Below are 21,415 nucleotides of genomic sequence, written 5' to 3' on the forward strand. Positions count from 1 at the left end.
GATAAAACCTACAGCCGCCTAGTGACCCACTTCTTCTGGCCAAAGATGAGAAACGATGTGCACCAGCATTGCCGATCTTGCCCCACGTGCCAAGCCAGTGGGAAGAGCGGCCGCAAATTAAAGGCCCCCCTGCAACCCTTTCCAGTAGTCACGACCCCATTTGAGAGGGTCGGAATAGACATTGTGGGACCCCTAGACCCGCGTACAAGACAAGGCCATCGCTTCATCCTGGTACTAGTGGACCACGCCACCCGCTACCCTGAGGCTATTCCTCTCCGGACCGTGACAGCCCCAGTGGTCGGCCGGGCCCTGATGGGGATCTTCTCCCGTGTGGGGTTCCCCCGAGAAGTCGTCAGTGACAGAGGCACAAACTTTATTTCCAAATATATGAAGTCCCTCTGGCAACAGTGTGGGGTCACCTACCGCTTCACGACCCCCTATCACCCCCAAGGAAACGGACTTGTTGAGCGGTTCAATCGCACGCTAAAAGGGATGATCGGGGGATTGGAAGAGCCCCTCCGTCGCCAGTGGGATGTGCTGCTGCCGTGCCTCCTCTTCGCCTACCGGGAGGTCCCACAGAAGTCCCTAGGCTTCAGCCCATTCGAGCTGCTCTATGGGCACCCAGTACGGGGGCCACTCAGCCTGATCAAAGAAGGCTGGGAGATGCCTCCGGCCAAGAGTCCGCCCGATGTCTTCCGGTACCTCCTCACCCTCCGCAACCAGTCCCGAAGGTTCAGAGACCTAGCAAAAGCCAACCTAGAGACAAGTCAAGAGGACATGAAGAAATGGTATGACCAGAACGCCTCATCTATTGAATTCGAGCCGGGGCAACAGGTCTGGGTAATGTCCCCCACAGAACCGTGCGCTCTCCAAGACAAATGGACGGGACCCTTCAAGGTAATCGAGCGCAAGGGTCCTGCCACCTATCTGATCGATATGGAGTCCGCCCGGAATCCGCTCCGAGTCCTCCACACCAACAGACTGAAACCCCACTTTGCGCGAACAGAACTCAGTCTCTTGATGGCCACAGACAATGGGGTTGAAGACGACTCCGAACCTCTCCCTGACCTCTTGCGGACCCAGGAGCAAGACGGCTCCGTGGATGGGGTCCGACTCTCGGAGTCCCTCACCAGAGAACAACGCCACGAGTGCCAAGCCCTCCTATCACGATTTGCCAGTCTGTTCTCCCTCACCCCAAGTGTCACTTCCTGGTGTGTGCACGATGTGGACACCGGAGACAACCCTCCTATCCGCCACCGGGCCTACCGCGTACCTGATCGGGTACGGGCCTGCATCCAGGCGGAAGTAGCTAAGATGCTCACGCTCGGGGTCATCGAGCCCTCAGACAGTCCATGGGCCAGCCCGGTCGTACTGGTCCCCAAAGCGGCCGCCCCCGGAACCACACCAGAACTCCGGTTCTGTGTCGACTACCGGGGCCTGAATGACGTCACCAGAACGGACGCACACCCCATCCCCCGGGCAGATGAACTGGTCGACCGAATGGGCGCTGCCCGCTACCTCAGCATCTTCGACCTGACGGCAGGTTATTGGCAGATCGGCCTCACATCCCGAGCACAAGAACGTTCTGCCTTCTCCACCCCCGATGGCCACTATCATTTTAAGGTCATGCCCTTCGGCATGAAAAATGCCCCAGCGACTTTCCAACGGCTCGTCAACCAGGTCCTGGCGGGGCTCGAAGAGTTCAGCGCCGCCTACCTGGACGACATCGCTGTGTACAGCCACCATTGGACCGAGCACCTCCACCACCTCCAAGCAGTACTACAAGCCCTTCAGCGAGCTGGCCTCACGATCAAGGCCAGCAAATGTCAAATTGGACAAGGGTCGGTGACCTACCTCGGACACCAGGTGGGAAGCGGCCTAGTGGCCCCTCTACAGCTGAAGATTGCCGCCATCCAGAACTGGCAACCCCCTATCACTCAAACTGAGGTGCGAGCCTTCCTGGGCCTCACGGGCTACTACCGAAGGTTCGTGAAAGACTATGGTACCATCGTGGGGCCTCTCACCGAACTCACATCAAAAAATCAGCCCAAGAAAGTGAACTGGACCCCAGAGTGTCAAGCGGCATTCGAACAGTTAAAGGCCGCCATGTGTTCCGCTCCTGTGCTCCAGGCCCCAGACTACAGCCGGGAGTTCATCGTCCAGACGGACGCCTCCGACCAGGGCATTGGGGCAGTCCTGTCCCAAGTGAACACCGAAGGCCTTGATCAACCGGTGGCCTTCATCAGCCGGAGACTCCTACCCCGGGAACAACGCTGGAGCACCATAGAAAGGGAAGCCTTCGCTGTGGTATGGGCCCTCAAGAAGCTCCGGCCCTACCTTTTTGGCACCCACTTTCGGGTACAGACTGACCACCGACCCCTGCAGTGGTTGATGCATATGCGGGGGGAAAACCCAAAACTGCTACGCTGGTCCATCTCCTTGCAAGGTATGGACTTCACGGTTGAACACCGGCCTGGGTCCGACCACGCCAACGCGGATGGCCTGTCCCGGTTTTTCCGCCTCGACGAAGAGAGTCCCCAAGAGGATGGGTAACTCTCCCCGCCTTCAGCTGGGGGGGACGCATGTTGGACAGGCCACATGACGGGCCGCTCTCCCCCGGCTCGACCAGGCCCGAGCCCAGTCATACAAGCACCACACACCACCATTGTACGTCCTACGTCCCCTCAGGGACACCTGCCCTCGAACATGATCACCTCATGGGCCCGATCCACTGCCGACCCATGCGCTCAGCCTGGGCCGCCATCTTGGACACTTCATCACGAGGCCGCCTGGCCCCCGATCGACCTCAACCCTGGGCCTAGCCCGGCCTCAGACATTCCGGCACCACCCTCCACCCAGGAGGTGAGCGAGCTACTTGGCAGGTCAATGGGAGAAAGAGGTGTCGATGGCTCTCCCCCGGCCAGTGCCGCTCGCCCATCGCCTCCCCGGGCGCTGGCTCCACCCCCCCGCTGGGTGTCTGGACTCCCTCATCCCGGACCTCCCGACCTCCAAGTGCGAGGGTCCGGACATCAAAGCCCGCCAGCCCTATAACTGGGGCAGCTCCAGAGCAGGAAGGCAGTTGTATCTTGGAGTCGAGAGACGTAAAGAGGAACTCACCCTGGACGGACTACTGGCGCTGCCGTAGCTCTGTCCTGTGCACCATCGTCCTGCCTGTTGGCGCTGCCACAGCCGTCGTAACCTTCATCCTTCATCGTCGTCCGGATCTGCTGGCGAGGCCGCGGACCGTTGTAACCGTCATCTGCATCGGGACCTGCTTGGCTTCTCCACGGCCCGTCGACCATCCGTCATCCATCCCGGGACCTGCTTGGCTTCTCCACGGCCCGTCGATCATCCTTCGTCCATCTCGGGACCGGCTTGGCTCCTCCACGGCCCGATCAGCAAACACACCGAGCTCGAGGATTGAGAGCTATTTAACTCATTGGCAACTAAGACTGTCCCGCTACCCCTTTTTCCTCAACCAGAGATCAGAACCGAGGGGACCCCTGAGTCCAGACCTCCTTGTATCATATCAACGTAACCTAAGAATTGCCTATAAAGTCTCGTTAACCTTCAATCTTGTGTGGTGTCCGTCTGTGGGGGGGGGAAGTTACTTATCTGTACAGTCGTTGGAGACGGCTCTCCCTGGAGACCTCTCCCCGTAATCTCGGCCGACCCTCCCGGTCCGTCTAACATGGTCCAATAGACATGCTCTCATCCAGTTTCTCAGGGCTGCAGGCGGGTACCAGGGACAGAATTCAGGACAGTGGCAGCCCCACACTAGTGGTGAAGGGTCACTCTAGCATCAACAGGCATATGGCAATTGCGAAGGTGCCGGGGCACAGGGATCTGGTGCAAAAGGCTTGTACTCTGGTTAAAACTGACTTATTGGAGTACCTGTTGGGTTTTTATACTTGGCTAGAGGAGCCAAAGATTTTGCGGGAGGGCTTTAAATGGGGTTTTTGATTGTGGTATGACGGGTTAGGAGATGGGCATCCCATTTTGCGGTCAAGACAGGCAATGCAGGACAAATTGGACAAGAAGGTCTCGGACGGCAGGATGGCGGGCCCCTTTGATGATTGGCCTATGGAGGATTTGATTGTGTTTCCAATTTGTGTGGTGCCAAAGAAGGTACATGGCATGTTTTGGTTGATACAGCATCTGCCTTGGCCAGGGTGTGTCGGTCAAAGATTTAATCTTAGAGGACATGGCATCAGTGTCATATTCCTCAGAGTACATAGTCATGTCACTGGTTGTGGCGGTGGACCCGGGAGCACTGATAGCAAAGTGTGATGTGAAATTAGCCTGTCAGCTGCTTCCGTAACATCCAGATGAAAGGGCAGTGGTATGTGGACAAGGTGCTGCCTATGGGCTGCTCAATATTGTGTGCATTATTTGAATGTTTCAGTTTATTTCTGCAGTGGCTATTCACTTGGCATATAAGCCATGATCTGGCGACACATTATTTGGATGATTTCTTTTTCATGGGGAAACCTAGCAAAGCGGACTGCAAGCAGGTGCTGGTAAGCTTGCAAGAGCTCATGGGTGGCCCGGGATTTCCTTTGGCACCAGCAAAAACAGTGGGCACAAGTATGGTGTTGTCTTTCCTGGGGATTGAAATAGTTATCAGCGAATGGAGGTGCGATTGCCACAGAACAAAAAGGTAGCAATGCAGGCATTGTTGGGTTGCATGTTAGCGAGACAGTAGGTAAAAGTGACGCAGATTCAGGTGTTGCTGGGGCACTTAAAGTTTGCTTGCAGGTTGGTCAGAGCTGGCAGAACATTTGGTAGACAGCTGGGGCTTGCACTCTCTGGTTTCTTTCTGCCTCATCATCATGTGTGGCTATCTGCAGAGATCAAGGAAGATCTTCGGCCGTGGTGCTCTTTCCTGCAATGGGATTTCTTTGGCAACGCAGGCGTGCATAGATTAGGATGTGCAGATATTCTCAGGTGCAGCTGGTGGGCTGGGTTTTCGATTATATTGGCAAGGATGGTGTTGTGCAGAAGAATGGCTGGTGCAGTGGAAGGCGGTGGTTAGAAGCATTGTGTTCTTGGAATTGTTTCCACTATTGGGGGTGGTCACATTGTTGGGAGAAGAGTTGGCACATTGGAGGGTGCTGTTTCGGGTTGACAACATGTTGGTGCTACAGGTTGTGAATAAACAGTCTGCCAGAGATGAGCAAGTGATGCAGGTTTTTGTGTTGGATTTCTGCAGCATGATATCTCTATCAGAACGTGGCTTGTTCCAGGAGTGATACAAAAGGGAATGATTGACGGAGCGCCTGAGCAAATCAAACACTCACCCCCAGTCAACTGATCTGGGTTTAATCCATCACCATTCTTTAGCTCACTCTCCCACCCCAGTTCAGACATGGCCATATGCAAATCAGTCTGACCCTGTGCCTCATGGGAACAGTCCAGCCCGAACTGCCAAGCCATGTCTTCCCTGGACCAGAAACAAGCATCCTGGGACGGGTTTCTGGCATTTCAGCCGTCATCAGCCAGGCTAGCTCGAATCCAGTGGCAAAGTGAGCAAGGGACTCACGTCTGAGCATACCCTACCAACTTAGGGCGAACAAAGTGATCCAAAAGGGGATGAACTGGGGTGGTGTGGAGTGCAAAAAAACGATGGATTTAGGCCCAGATCGCTGTACTGGGGTGACTGTATGACATTGTTGTGCATTCTGTCCATCAACTGTTGTTTTTGCATTGTTCCACGAGTGGACAATGACATTGCGTAAGCTTTCTCTCTTTCACAGTGGGGGAGATTCGTGGGTTGATCAATGATGCAGACAGATGTAAGATGCCCATGATGGAGGAGTTGTGGTCAATAGGAAACACAGACTGGTCCACCTGCTGGTAGGGGGCCTCGCCGTGTTGACAGGGAAAGCTTACAGTCGGGCACTGGCAGAATTCTTGGTGTCGGGGTGCAGGTGGAGGGGTGGCTTAGGGCAGAGGATATGGTTCAGTTTATCTCGGATTTAACAGAGAGGGGCCTGTGGTGCATTTCAATGCTGGTAATCTTGTGAATAGCTCCTTCTTGGGGGAATTGTTCTGGGGCTATGCCCCATCTGCTGGTGAATTGGGCCAGAGGATGCTTGATGGTTGGGTGAGAGAGCAGAAATGCTTGGGGTGGCTTAAGAAGGCATTCATGTGGCAGTTGTTTTACAAGGTCCTGCAGCAGCGTGTGGCAGTATACTGTGGGAGTACGCAACGAAAAGGGAGGGTAGATTGGAGGTATGGCTGTGTAGCTTTAAAGCTGATCATAGAGTGCAAGGGTGGAGCTTGGTGTTGCACTCTTTAATGGCACATGGTCACTGTCCAGTGATGTGAGGTGATCAGCGGGCGGCGTGCACCAGGGTTTTGAATGGCATGTTTTTTAGACATAAGTCGGGGGCGAAGGTCGCGGCATATCAACTGTTCACCGTTCTGCGCAAAGTGCTAGCAGCATTGGTGGTTCACCCAGCTGCTTAAAGCACCCATTCATTCCGCATCGGCAGGATATAGAGGTTGGGCGTGCGAGGACATTATGCAACTGGGGTGCTGGTCATCAGACTGCTATAGGCGATATGTGCATGTGCGGGGGTCTAGGGATGTGCTGCAGGATATTTTGTGTGAATCTTTACTGCTGTTTGGTTGCAGGTTCACTTGCTGGCCTAGCAACAGAGGACGTGCCAATTGGGCTGGTGAGCCATTCATTCGTCCAGGGGGTGGAGCAACAAGCAGCACGGAGGGGTTATGGGGTGAATTTGGACTTTCACAAGCACTTGTTTCCTAAAACTTAGAGGAGGAAAGGGGGCCTGGTCTGGTGAGAGCTGTCTCAGTGTTCGAACGGTTTTCTAGAGGGAGGTAGGTGTAGGGACGTGTTGGTTCTTCATATAGGGGAGAACAATCTTGTAAGGGACAAGGGTGTGGTGCTGTTGAGGGCCATGAAGCAGGATCTCTGCGAATTAAGGACCAGTGGGTCACGTGTTTTGAACTATGGACAGAGTTTATGCCGAAGAGGAATTGGAGGGGGTCCAGGAAGCCCTCAGCTATGAATAGGGTGCTTAGAAAAGTGAACAGGGAGGGATATGTTCGTGGGATGGTAGGGGTGGGATAGGAGATTGGATAGTTTATTTATGTGCACCGAGGATTTCGATTTGTAAGGCGGTTTGGCCAGGCATAGTTTGTGATGTGCACCTGTTTCTATAAAGCTACCTTTTTCACAAAATACAAATGGTTAGTGGTCTGTGCTGTGCCACCTCCCTCCCATGGGGTGTTTGGTGACAGCCGACCACAAGGAGGTCTGGCTCCCGGGGCAGATTGGGAGGGTGGTGCAGTTTAGGACTGCCATTTTGTATGTTGGGCTACGTGTAGAGCCCACCATAGCCGAAGGATATAAAGGGTCTTTAATTAGGCTCCCTGCCACCATTTTAGGTACAGGCGACCTGGTGACGGATTCCCCGCCCTCCTTTCCCCATTAGCTAGCTTTCGGTTCTCATTTGCTCTTTCTATTTTCTCAGATTGAGGACTCATTGTTGAGACAGGTGCGCAAGGGGAATCTTTTGTATACAGTTGTTGTTTGAGACAGGTGCTTGGCAGCGGTCTCAGAGTCTTGCATGAGTTTACAGAAGTTTGGTTGGCTTTGACAGTTGGTGAACTACGAGGAAAGTAAGGGTAGGCAAGAAGCTGTATGGGAAGTTTGTTTGGTTAGATTTTGATACATGCAGTCATAGGCTGTAGCAGAAAGTTAAAGTTCAGAACTGTTGAAATGCAATACAATACAAATGAGATATTTGCGGGGAAGAGTATGTGGGTGGTACTTTGTGGGTGGTAAGCATGGGCAGAAAATCCGTTTCGCTCGCGGATTTTGCGGATTTTCGGTAAATTCGCAATCCGCGAGATTCGCGAATCTCCCGCAAAATCCGCAACTCCGCGAGCAGCGGATTTTGCTCGCACTGCTCGCACTGTTCGCGTGAGTTCGCGGCTTCCCAGTACAACTTCGCGCCCCGCGAATAAGTGCAAAATTGCAGAAATACGATCTTAGCAAAACTGAAACTACTTACCAGGTTCAAAAGTTCAGGCTCATCATTAGTAGCCATTTCCTGTAGTGCTTCCTGAGGGGCCCCTCCAGAGTTCAGTTGCCAGTTGCAACTATTATGTGACCCTGCTCTGAACCTCAGAATAGTTACACATATGCCACAAAGGTCCTGAATTACAGCTAAGGGAGACATGCAGGAGCCAGGCTGGAGGTTCAAATCCATTAATCAGCCCCTAATTCATTATTGTCAGTTGGGGCAGGGCAGGTGTTGTAACTAATTTTGCAACAATGAAGCACTTAGCAAGTGCAAAAGATCACTAATCAGGAAGCACTAAGGAAGCAGGTGCCAGCTAAAAAAATATTCTGTGACACATTAATCAGCCCCAAATTAATTCAGGTCACTTGAGGCAGGGAAGGTGTGCTTGCGTTGCCACAATAATGTACACTGACTGGACAACCAGAGGGTGCTGTGATGAAACAGAGGGTGGCATGGGTGGGCCAGAGGGTGGCATGAGTAGTCAGAGAGTGGCAGTGGTGACAGAGAGTGGCAGTGATGAAGAAGAGTGTCCCAAACAGGCTGGACACGTAGAAACAACAAGTTCGCGAAACTTGCGACCCGACAGGTAAGTTCGCAATTTGCGACATTGTACAAAACCCTCGCGAGCTGCCAGAAACCCGCGCAAACACAAAAAAAATCCGCAAATTCGCGAGAATTCGCGGATTTTGCGGATTGCGAGTTCGCAAATCCGCAAAATTCGCGAACGCGAGATTCGCAAAATTCGCCCATGCTTAGTGGGTAGGCGTAGGATATTAGATAGTTAATTTATGAATGATTTAGTTTTGTAAGGCATTTTGCACAGGTAAAGTTTGTAACGCACCTGTTTGAATAAAGCAGCCTTTTTTACACAATACAAATGGTTAGTGGTCTGTGCTGCGCCTCTCAATCCCACTCGACGTCCATGAGGTCATGACACAGAAATTAGGAAAACATTTGTGTATGAGATAGACAGGTACATGCATCATTGAATGAAATAGCGATTCCTTATTAGCGAATTTTAAGGAATCGCTAATAAGGAATCGCAGAACGGAATGCATCAAAAAAATTACAATTTTTTAAGGAATCGGTAAAAATCTGCGAAAAAATAGCGATATCGCAATTAGCGATTTCGCAAATTGTGAGGTCGCGCATTGAAGCATGTTGATGACATCACAACCAGGATATGTGCTGTCCAAGCTTCATTTTCATTGCTGAGGCACAGGGAGGAGGAGGGAGCTGGCTCTGGGAGCAGAGGAGATTGAAAGTGAGAGTGAGAAAGACTGTGTTACACCTTGTAAGAACTGCAAAATGGAAGCTGACAAAGAAGCACAGGACAGCCAAAGTACAAGGAAGAGAAAAATGAAATTCTCTGAAAAAGAACTGGAGACTTTAATAGAGGGAGTAGTGGACAGCAATGACAAGCTGTTTGGTAAAGCCTCACTGAAGGTTCCAGAGCAGGAAAAACGCAAAATATGGATCCGGATTCAGAACCAAGTCAATGCCATTGGGGTCACTCACCGTTCTACAGAAGAACTTAAAAAGAGATGGTATGATTTACGCAGCCGTGCCAAGGCGAGCATTGAAGACCGTTTGAAGGCGGCAGAGAAGACAGGAGGGGGCACACCGCCACACACAGGAAACACTCCCATGGAGGATTTGGTGGAGTCTACCATCCAGCCTGAAGCAGTTGTTGGACTCACGCGGCTGGACACCTCCGGTGCTGCACACACCTCAGCAGGTAAGAGAAATGCATGTGACAATAGCCCCAAGTACATAAGTCAGGATGTCTGCTGAGCACAGCATGAGCACACACTGTAAAGCCTGTTTGCTATTAGGTTACTGAGGGAAGTGCATCATGGGAGTTGTAGTCTGGCTAAGTACTGACAATGAGACACACACAGTAATGCCCAAAAGTACAAGAAAAGCAGCAGCAGATGTTCAGAATATGTACAATTTAATTAAATTAGAACTGTGACATGACCTCACCAGCATACATTGATGCCGTTTTGCACTGTGTTACCTCACAGATGCAGAAGTCAATGAGGGCCAGGACATTGATGCACAGGAAATGCAACACAGCAGCGCTTCAGAACATGAGGACACACAAGCACTGCCAACTACGCTTTCACGTGTGCCTCATTCCCGTAGGGCACCTGTCCCAACACTGCGTCCCATGGCTTCCGATGAAGAGGGCAATGCTGCACCTGCAGTCCGTGTACGGCAACCAGACATCGCAACACCCACACCAACACAGATCCGGAGAGGCACGTGTAGATCGCAAAGGAGAAGACGCAGGGCACGCAGACCACAGCAGGTGGAGGCGAGAAATCCTGTCTGGGGTGGCTTGGAGGGACAGATGCTCCGCTCACATCACCTGCAGAGCAAGAACACTAGGTTAGTGAAGGAGGAAATTGCACAGATGTCAGGTAACATTGCTCTACTGGCCAGTAGTGTCCAGGAACTCACAAAGGTCATGCAGGAGGGGGATGCAGCGCGCAACAGACAGCACTGCCAACTGATGCAGCAACTCAAACAGCAAGGGAGGACCAGCAATAGTCTGGCCGCAGCCACCACACAGCTGGCGCGTAGAACAGTGATTTTGCAGAGGGAAATGTGTCACTGTAGTAGAGATGTTGCCCAAGCACTGCATCAAGTGACCAATGCAGTAGACCTGATGAATGCATCTGGTAGGCAGGTGCACATGACTGCACAGGATGACAGCAGTGAGTGTGCCTCAAGCATGAACAGTACCACAGTGCCTGTAGCAATTGCTGTGAGACGCACTACTCGCAGCGCTACCCCATCCACTGCCAACGAAAGGCAAGAAGATGCTGCGCAAGACAGACGTCTGGGTGTACGTGGTAAAAAACGCTAATCTCCCATCCTGACATTTATAGCGAAATGGAGAGGTAACCATTGACACGATGTGACCATATCACTGACTTTCAAGTACATTTCATTTAAATTTTCTCTTGCTTTTCCTATTCAAATGAGTATAGTGACATAAGTCACTTATGGCTGTTTGCCAATGTTCACCGGTCACAATACATTTACATAAAGTATACTTTGCATTTCAAGGATTGTGTTTGTGTCTTCATTACTGACCTCAGAAGTAATTCTATGTAATCTCCAATCTGCGCCTGCGGCCTTCTGCTGCGCCTGTGCCCTGTTGGGCAGGGTGGCGTGGTACTTGTTGGTTTCCGTCCTCCGAGTCACTGTCAGACAGCTCCACTTCCAAACCTCCCTTTGTTGCAATGTTGTGCAGCATGGCACATGCTGCCACTATCTTGCAGCATTTGACGGGACTGTATTTCATTGCACCTCCGGTCTTATGGAGGCGTCTGAATCGGCTCTTGAGTAGGCCAAAAGTGCGCTCAATCACGTTCCTGGTTGATATATGTGCTGCATTGTATCTCCTTTGTGCGGCTGTGGCTGGATTTAGGTATGGCGTCAGCAGGTAGTTTCGCAAGGCGTATGCGCTGTCACCTACATGAGAGAATAGAAAGGCTGTCAGTGGTTGTTTGAGTTTTACATGTGTACAAGGTATGGAAAGATGTGTTGCACATAATTACCTAGCAAATGTCCCTCTCCGAACTCTCCCCTTTCTAGACGGGTCTGAATGACACTTTGCCTGAAGATATAAGAATCATGTGCACTGCCAGGGAATTGAGACACGATATCCGTTATAATGTTCTTTGCATTGCACACCACCTGAATATTCAGGGAATGGTAACTTTTTCTATTGCGATACATATATTATTGAGCTGCTGGGGGACATATCGCCACATGGGTGCAATCAATACAACCCAGGACTTGGGGGAATCCAGCAATTTGATAAAACTCCTGCTTGGTCGTAGCTATTTCATGGGCTATGGTAGGAAAAGTTATGTGGTTGTGTATCCGTACCATCATAGCATCAAGAAAATCAGCCAATATTCGTGACATTGCACTTTGAGACACACCTCCTGCTACTGCTATGACTCCCTGAAAAGTGCCTGACGCCAGTAGATGTAGGCAACATACTACCTGCACATGCGTTGGGATTGCATTGGTCCTATGGGTCTGTCGTTGCAGGATAGGGTCCAGTTCATGGATCAGATCATGTATCATTTGTCCATTCAGCCTATACGTGTCATATATTTCATCATCCTCCTGACCAAGCAGAGTGACGCGTATTCTGAAGATGCGCTCATTGATTTGCCTCCCTCTCTGTTGAGCCGCTTGCAGCCTCATCCTCCTCGCCATCAGGTACAGGGCAGCCATTTTGGATACTGGGGCCTCATTGTGGGTGGGTTTATATATGTTTCTGTTGGTGTTCAGCTGTTTCTGATTTGCACTCATTTTTACCACCTGGTTGTGTCCCTTCTTAAATTGCGATAGCAAAATTGCGATTTTCATCAAAATCGCAATTTGCGATTTTTCATGCATTTGAATTGCGATTCCTTATTTGCGATTCTTTCATTGCGAATCGCAAACGGGGAATCGCAATGGTTTTCGCAGAATTTATTTGCGATTCCTTAATTTTGCGAAAATTTTGCGATTTTCGCAAAATTAAGGATCATGCATTTCTACTCTTCCAATTGCGATCGCAATGGCCTTATTTTAGCGATTCGCTATTTTAGCGATTTCGCTAACGTTTGATGCATGTGGCTGAAAGTGTGTTATTGGGTACAGCAGGCTTTCGAATTGCTGCAGTTTTGTTTAGATTGTGAGCACAGTTGCTATAAGACTCCATCCAATGTGCTATGAAAAGTTTAAGTGCAACACCAAATGACTTAACACTTTTCATATGTTTACAAAACATAGTATCATAATGTTAATATGTCACAGTAGATATTAGTAAATGCATGTTTAGTAATACAATGAATGATATAGTGTATTGCTTAGTTATTCAAAAACATTGCATCTTTTAGAACAAAGTATGCAACATAATCTACATAGAAGGTAGAGGTTTTCACAACCATTCAGCTGGCAAATTATGATGCATGGTAGCCCTCAATATAGAATCTACAACAATGAATTAAAGAAGCAAGCATCTGGCACAGTCTAGATAAGTGCAACATTTATACATAGATATAAATGTCATGAATATCTAACACTGGCCTTTCCTATGCATACCCCATCGGCCAGGATTATTTAAGCACCCCGTCTCCCTTTAACAATTTTAAAAATGTCTTAGTTAGGAATACAAAAGGACTTGGCCCAAAAGCAGACTGAAGACTCATGGTACATTTTTGAACAGACTGAAGCACTTGTAAGTAACAGCTTTCAAAAACTTGACTAAACAGCTGGCTAGTTGAAAACAGATGCAAAAAGAACAATTGATGGACAGAATGCAGAACAATGTCAGACATTCACCCCAGTACAGAAATCTGGGCCTAAATCCATAATTTATTTGCTCACCATGATATTGCAGTTTGGACCTAGCCATATGCAAATCAGTCTTGACCCTGCGCCCAATGGGAACAGTCCAGACCGAACTGCCGGGCCTGGTCCTCCCTGGACTGGAAACAAGCATCCTAGGACCGGTTTCGGGCTTTCAGCCTTGGTCAGCCAGGATAGCTTGATTCCAGTTTTGGAAAAGGTGATGGACAGAGTTTCTGAATGATGCAGAATACTCCTACCCAGTCAAGAGATCAGGGCTTGATCCATCACCGTTTTTTAGCTCACTGCACCATCCCAGCTTCAGAACCTGGCTATATGCAAATTAGTCTGTTCCTGTCCCAGTGCATGATGGGAACAGGGCAAACCAAACTACCAAGCCAATTCTTATACTGGGAAGGAGACAAGCTACCGGGGACCGGTTTCTGGCATGTCAGCCGTCGTCGGCCCGGCTTGCTTGAATCCTGATGGTGCAATGAGCTAGGGACTCACGTCTGAGTATACCCTCCCACACTTAGTGTGGATAAAATCAATTTTGGAAAAGGTGATGGACAGAGTTTCTGAATGATGCAGAATACTCCTACCCAGTCAAGAGATCAGGGCTTGATCCATCACCGTTTTTTAGCTCACTGCACCATCCCAGCTTCAGAACCTGGCTATATGCAAATTAGTCTGTTCCTGTCCCAGTGCATGATGGGAACAGGGCAAACCAAACTACCAAGCCAATTCTTATACTGGGAAGTAGACAAGCTACCGGGGACCGGTTTCTGGCATTTCAGCCGTCGTCGGCCCGGCTTGCTTGAATCCTGATGGTGCAATGAGCTAGGGACTCACGTCTGAGTATACCCTCCCACACTTAGTGTGGATAAAATCAATTTTGGAAAAGGTGATGGACAGAGTTTCTGAATGATGCAGAATACTCCTACCCAGTCAAGAGATCAGGGCTTGATCCATCACCGTTTTTTAGCTCACTGCACCATCCCAGCTTCAGAACCTGGCTATATGCAAATTAGTCTGTTCCTGTCCCAGTGCATGATGGGAACAGGGCAAACCAAACTACCAAGCCAATTCTTATACTGGGAAGGAGACAAGCTACCGGGGACCGGTTTCTGGCATTTCAGCCGTCGTCGGCCCGGCTTGCTTGAATCCTGATGGTGCAATGAGCTAGGGACTCACGTCTGAGTATACCCTCCCACACTTAGTGTGGATAAAATCAATTTTGGAAAAGGTGATGGACAGAGTTTCTGAATGATGCAGAATACTCCTACCCAGTCAAGAGATCAGGGCTTGATCCATCACCGTTTTTTAGCTCACTGCACCATCCCAGCTTCAGAACCTGGCTATATGCAAATTAGTCTGTTCCTGTCCCAGTGCATGATGGGAACAGGGCAAACCAAACTACCAAGCCAATTCTTATACTGGGAAGGAGACAAGCTACCGGGGACCGGTTTCTGGCATTTCAGCCGTCGTCGGCCCGGCTTGCTTGAATCCTGATGGTGCAATGAGCTAGGGACTCACGTCTGAGTATACCCTCCCACACTTAGTGTGGATAAAATCAATTTTGGAAAAGGTGATGGACAGAGTTTCTGAATGATGCAGAATACTCCTACCCAGTCAAGAGATCAGGGCTTGATCCATCATTGTTTTTTAGCTCACTGCACCATCCCAGCTTCAGAACCTGGCTATATGCAAATCAGTCTTGACCCTGCGCCCAATGGGAACAGTCCAGACCGAACTGCCGGGCCTGGTCCTCCCTGGACTGGAAACAAGCATCCTAGGACCGGTTTCGGGCTTTCAGCCTTGGTCAGCCAGGATAGCTTGATTCCAGTGGCATGGGGAGCACAGGACCCACATCTGGGCATACTCATCCCACTCATGGTGACAAATGCAAAAACAACAATTGATGGACAGAATGCAGAACAATGTCATACATTCATCCCAGTACAGAGATCTGGGGCTAAATCTATCATTTTTGTGCTCACCATGCCATTCCAGTTTGGACCCAGCCATTTGCAAATCAGTCTTCACCCTGCACCCAATGGGAACAGTCCAGCCCGAACTGCCAGGCCAGGTCCTCCCTGGACTGGAAGCAAGCATCCTGGGACCGGTTTCGGGCTTTCAGCCCTCGTCAGCAAGGATGGCTTGACTCCCGTGGCAAGGAGAGCACGTGACCCACGTCTGGGCGTACCTGTCCCACTCGGGGTGACAAATGCAAAAAGAACAATTGATGGACAGAATGCAGAACAATGTCAAACATTCACCCCCTTACAGAGATCGGGGCCTAAATCCATCAGTATTTTGCTCACCCTGCCATTCCAGTTTGGACCCAGCCATATGTAAATCAGTCTTGACCCTGCGCCCAATAGGAACAGTCCAGCCCGAACTGCCAAACCAGGTCCTCCCTGGACTGGAAACAAGCATCCAAGGACTGTCCTTCAATTGTGTGTCTTTTGCTTTCTTGCCCTAAGTGCGCCAGGTATGCTCAGACAAGGGTCCTGGGCTCACTGTGCCACTGGAATCAAGCTATCCTGGCTGAAGAGGGTTGAAACCCCCAAACCAGTCCTCAGATGCTTGTTTCCGGTCCAGGGAGGACCTGGCTTGGCAGTTCAGGCTGGACTGTTCCCATGAGGCAGAGGGTCAAGACTGATTTGCATATGGCCAGGTCTAAACTGGGGTAGCATGGTGAGCAAAAGAATGATGGATTTAACCCAGATCTCGTGACTGGGGGTGAATGTTTTGATTTGTTCTGCATTCTGTCCATAATTTGCATGTCTTTTGATTTCTTGCCCTAAGTGCACCAGGTATGCCCAGACGTGTGTCCTGGGCTCACTATGCCACTGGATCAAGCTATCCTGGCTGAAGAGAGGTGAAACCCCGAAGCCGGTCCTAGGATGCTTGTTTCCAGTCCAGGGAGGACCAGGCCCGGCAGTTCGGTCTGGAGTGTTCCCATGAGGCACAGGGTCAAGACTGATTTGCATATGGCAAGATCTAAACTGAGGTGGCATGGTGAGCAAAAGAATGATGGATTTAACCCAGATCTCTTGACTGGAGGTGGATGTTTTGATTTGTTCTGCATTCCACCCATCATTTTTTTGTCTTTTGCTTTCTTGGGCTAGTTGGAAACCAGCATTATTAAATCACATCGACACATTAAATAAAATCTTCTGTTACAATACATTGTGAGAGTGTTTTCTACATATACTGTTTCTTTTCCTGTGTTCTCTTCTCACAACATTATAATCCTGATAGAGTTCACTAATTGGGATTATAATTAGGGCTCCCGGCTTTCCATTTAAATGGATTTTTACATACAAATACAGATGGAAAACAAGTTTTGCTTTGTCTGTATTTATATGTAAAAACGGCAAAATACTACTGCCATACTTCCCGCAGAGTTGCCTCGCCAAGCCCTCTTCCTGATTCCAGGGCTGTGCCTGCCTACAGTAACATGAAACGTTTTTGTAGATGCCCCATCCATTTCCGGGGCTCCGCTCATCCCCTGGAGTGAGCTCTGCACCAGCCTTTCGTAAACAAAAGTAAGTTCCCTCGGGGAAGGGGGCATGGGGGTTGGGCTGGAGTCAGTGGCGTATGCAGTTTTGGGGGCGGCAAAAGCAGGAATCGAATGCCAGCACCCCCTGGTGTGCCAAAGCCTAGCTACATCAGTGGAGTGTTGCCGAGTTTGTGGCGGGACTGCAGAGCAGTACACTGTGTGTGTGTGGCTGCAAGAACAATCTGGCCACAAACTCAAAGCCTTTCCACTCCACAGACTGGAGTGTTTGCAGAGTTTGTTGCTGGACTGCATAGCCCATAATCGTTGCGGTCTCTTCCTTTTTTTATTGGACAAGACAAGGAAAGTGTCCACTTCTGCTGCCCCCCCTCTTTCTTCCTCTTCTTCCCTCTCTTTCTGTTGCGCTCCTCCTCACTTGTAGAAAACCCTGATTGTTCTTTCCTCTCCTTTCCGTCATTCGTTCCTCTGTGTAATGGATCCAAAAAAGGAGGAACAAATTTGCTGCAAATGCCTTTGTCTGACATTTACACCAAAATGCAGCCTCAGGAGGAGACAAAAAAGCTTTTAAGATGCAAGCAATAAATACATAACTAAATAAAACAAGACAGAGTAGTTGCAAAGTGGCCAGTTTGATTTTATTTACACCCAAAACACATTAGCGCCACCTTTCAGAGTTTGCCATTGTAGCGCTACTTTTATTTTCATGTCCTTAGCTTTTCAAGCAAATTCACTCGTTGATTTCTGAATAATGAGTGTAAAAGCATTATGTAATATTCCCTGTGAGCGTTTGCTTTTTTCCAGTACACTGTTACTTTTTTTTCAGGCAGCATATTACCGTATTTTCCGGCGTATAGGACGACCCGGCGTATAAGACGACCCCCTACTTTTCATGATGAAATGTAGGTTTCGTCCTATACTCGCCGTATAAGACGACCCCCACTTCCGCCGGCTGGAACCTTCTGAAGTCCCCTTTCCATGTCCATGAACTGAGTAGAAGACGTGCGCTAGTGACGCTCCTCTACTTCCGATGAACGTGAGGATTATGGCGCCAGATCAGCGCATACACCGCTGTGTCTCTAGGATGAAGACGCAGTAAGAAAATACTGAAATGCCCCGTGGACCCTCTCCCATCGGCACTACAGCACTACGGGACTGTACCGGTGAGTAACTGTGCACTAAATCATGTGCAATTTTAGATTAATGTAACCGGTAAACGTGGGAGTGTGAGCGCGCGAGTAGAGCCCAGGTCATATTGGAGGGTTCCACGTCGGTGGACCGTTGCTTCCACTCATAAAAATTTAGTGTCCGGCGTATAAGACGACCCCCGACTTTTGAAAACATTTGAAGGGGTTAAAAAGTCGTCTTATACGCCGGAAAATACGGTACTCTAGTCTAGTGCATAATTTGAATTGAGTTGCTTCCAGGTGTTTATAGCGGGGCACAATTGGGCTGTAGCTGAAGGCAGTGCGTTTCTCTCAGTGGGGCAGTATGGAGTTCAGTGAGGGAGAGGATCTGACACTCTGTGCCGATGACAGAAACTGCAAGGCTCTGACACAAATGGCTTGTGATAGCACTTTTAAGCGTATTTGGGACATTCTGCAAATGGCAAATGTTTCAGATTAATGTAATGTGTTGGCCAATAACAACCAAGTGCATGTGTGCATTGTCAATTTAAATAAATGTGGAAAAATACTAGCAGCAGCATCAACTTTTGCTTGTGGCAAAAATAAGTGTGGATAAATTCAGATAAAATGGCCAAAAAATAAATATGGATAAATACACACGGAAATGGCAAAAAATAAATACCATAAAACCGGGAGCCCTAATTATAATTTACCAAACTGTTCTGTGACATAGAGAGCTCATGCCAGGCTAGGCAGAGCTTCCTTATCGCTTTAGCCCTATTCTGCCTAAAAGGATAAAGGTTATCGCCTCCACTATACCATAGCAGCTCTGGATGTACAGATTTGATAATGAACTCTTGTTCTGACCGCTGTTCCATACAGGTCCTTGTACCAACTCCCATAGTGACAACTGTTCCATAGGCCGTCCTAATATACCAATCCTTACACTGACCTCACAGTCACACCTGCTCCATAGAACTTCAGGACACTTGGGCGTTTGTCCTTCCTCCCAAACTGACAGCAAGCTCATGAAGATCTGGGACACTCAGTGTTTATTATGGTTCCTACACTGACAGTTGTCAATGTATTCTACCAGATATTTTCCGTCTACTCTAGTCCTGCGTCAACTTTTTCAGCAGCATCAGCATCTCTGATTATTCATTTTTAGGTGGTCTAGAGAGGGTAAGGTCAGGAGTGAACCCTTCGATTTTCAGTGATTATGTATACAAATATCTGCAACAAAAGGCAATGATAATAATGTACATTCAGATTTTGATTCTGATTTTCAGCTCTTGGTATCTGACAAAAAATGGATTCGGCCAATATGTGTTCCACCCTGGCATTATCAACACTTGGTCGGCCGCTACGGCTTGGGATGTTGTATGACTGTCGCAACGATTCCATGATTCCAGGTAAACAATAAGTACAATATGCTGGTTAAGTATTTATGATTGTGACTAAGACCACATCTTAACAAACATGGATGTCTAATAGAATATTGATGGCAAAAATATCATGTGGACAGAATATTGTGTCAAAAATGCAGAACACCAAAATATCAAGAAGGTAGGTGCACGTAGATTAGTGTACATTTACTATTCTTAACTCCAGATCTATGTATCTTGACAATATATACACCATCAATGTATGTATAAGTGGAGTTAAGTAAAAACTTGCTTTCACATGTAAACTTACCTTCACAATGTTTTTGTCCTCGATAATCTCAACACAATATTTTGTCTACACAATATTTTTTCATCCATATTTTGCCCAAGTACCACAAACACAATCCCTTGGGATAATATGCAAATCAAGTTTTCTAAAAATTGTCATCAATAAGGACTGTCAAATCAACAGGTCTGACTTTTTCAGTTATAAGGCAGATCTGTTGGTTTTGCTAATGCATGCCAAACTTTTTTTTGCATATAGCAAAGAGAATATTTTAAACCTCATAATTCTGCAATGGAGTTTAGCTTCTTACAGTTATAAATGGCATAAGATGTTTCAAGATAGTAGAAGAACACTTGTTTCATATTTTAAAAAATAAACAATGAACAAAATCTACATTTATATTAAATTTATTTTTTAAAGAAAGTTATCTGACCTTATAGTATAAACAATTTTAGGTATGTGCAAACATAACATACCAACATTAAACTTAATTAAAAGATGAATACATCCCTAATATAAATGTATAAATATAAACATTTATTCTATACATTAATATATTAAATACCGAATTTTACAATAAAAACGAAATATTACAATCTCAGAACATATATGCGATATTCTTTACCCCTTTATAATTCAAATATTAATGCAAAAAAAGTTTACATTCTTTAATACATAACATAAATATCTATTTTTTTATTTATTACAATTCTGCAAATATAAAAAAAAAATGTAATTAGATGGGAGGGTAGCATTTACTAAAATAACTCCAAACCAACAAACAATGGGGAAGCCGTATATGTTCAGTGCAGTAACAAACTACAGGAGGTTACCCGTAAACCCGGTAGGGACCAGGGTAAATAATGTATAGCATACAACAGTGCCTCAAAGGATTTTGTATAATAGAAAATTTACACAAAAAACTATAAATAGCAATGAACAGGGGAAGGGGAGCCGGGAGACAAGAGACCAGGAGACATTTGATTGAGGAAATGCTTTTTTACATATATTTGGTTATACGGTCAAATTAACAATGATAAACACACTGTGTTACATTAAATGTCAATTAACCTGTAAAATGCTGTGAACAAATGCTCGTGAGAAGGTGACACAAGAAGGGGTATATACAGCGGAAAGAAGGGTGCAAACAACAAGTGATATATGCATTGTACTCTTTTTTTTTTCTTTTTTTTATAATTCTTTTTAGTGTTATAAAAAAACGAAAAACAATAAGAGCGTGTCAAGTGCAATGCGGTCCAAAACATACAAGGAATCAAACAATTGAAAGGTCCCAATATCGGCAGCCGTTGCAGCAGGACACTGAGACTCTAACACACATTTGACGAATCAGGATTATAAAACTAGCTGAGTTAGCCTATATCAATGCGTGCTGCCCACAGGCCCCTCCACCCACAAAATCAGGATATCAATGATCATTGCGCTCCTCGATACTAAAATCGTAAACAGGAGAAAGTACAGACACTTGTATGGAAAAAGAAAAAAATCTGATTCTGGCACCTTAATACTGAAAACAGTCAGGATATCCTGTAAGTAAAGAAAGTAAATAAAATAAAAAAGAACGCAACGCGCGCAACACGCCACCCCCCACCCTGCACCCCTGCATGTAGCTTACACCTGACCCCAGCTAGCAGTGTGCCTGTTGCCCCATCTAA

The 21,415-nt window shown here is 47.8% G+C and overlaps 1 protein-coding gene across 3 annotated transcripts in view; it reads left to right on the forward strand.

Moving 5' to 3' along the window:
• Window positions 1-21,415, forward strand: part of LOC147668284 (verrucotoxin subunit beta-like) — a 276,812-nt gene that overhangs the window by 99,643 nt on the left and 155,754 nt on the right. For 2 of the 3 annotated variants that reach the window (XM_086948637.1, XM_086948639.1), the window contains exon 2: window positions 19,361-19,483. In XM_086948637.1, the coding sequence (XP_086804763.1) occupies window positions 19,381-19,483 (103 nt within the window). In that variant the 5' untranslated portion in view covers window positions 19,361-19,380. Of the gene's footprint in view, window positions 1-16,832; window positions 16,976-19,360; window positions 19,484-21,415 lie in introns of all 3 variants that reach the window. The other variant, XM_086948638.1, reaches the window with a different exon arrangement.

The sequence above is a fragment of the Lissotriton vulgaris genome, unplaced genomic scaffold, assembly GCF_964263255.1.
Source record: "Lissotriton vulgaris unplaced genomic scaffold, aLisVul1.2 SCAFFOLD_328, whole genome shotgun sequence".
In the NCBI taxonomy this organism is placed as follows: domain Eukaryota; kingdom Metazoa; phylum Chordata; class Amphibia; order Caudata; family Salamandridae; genus Lissotriton; species Lissotriton vulgaris.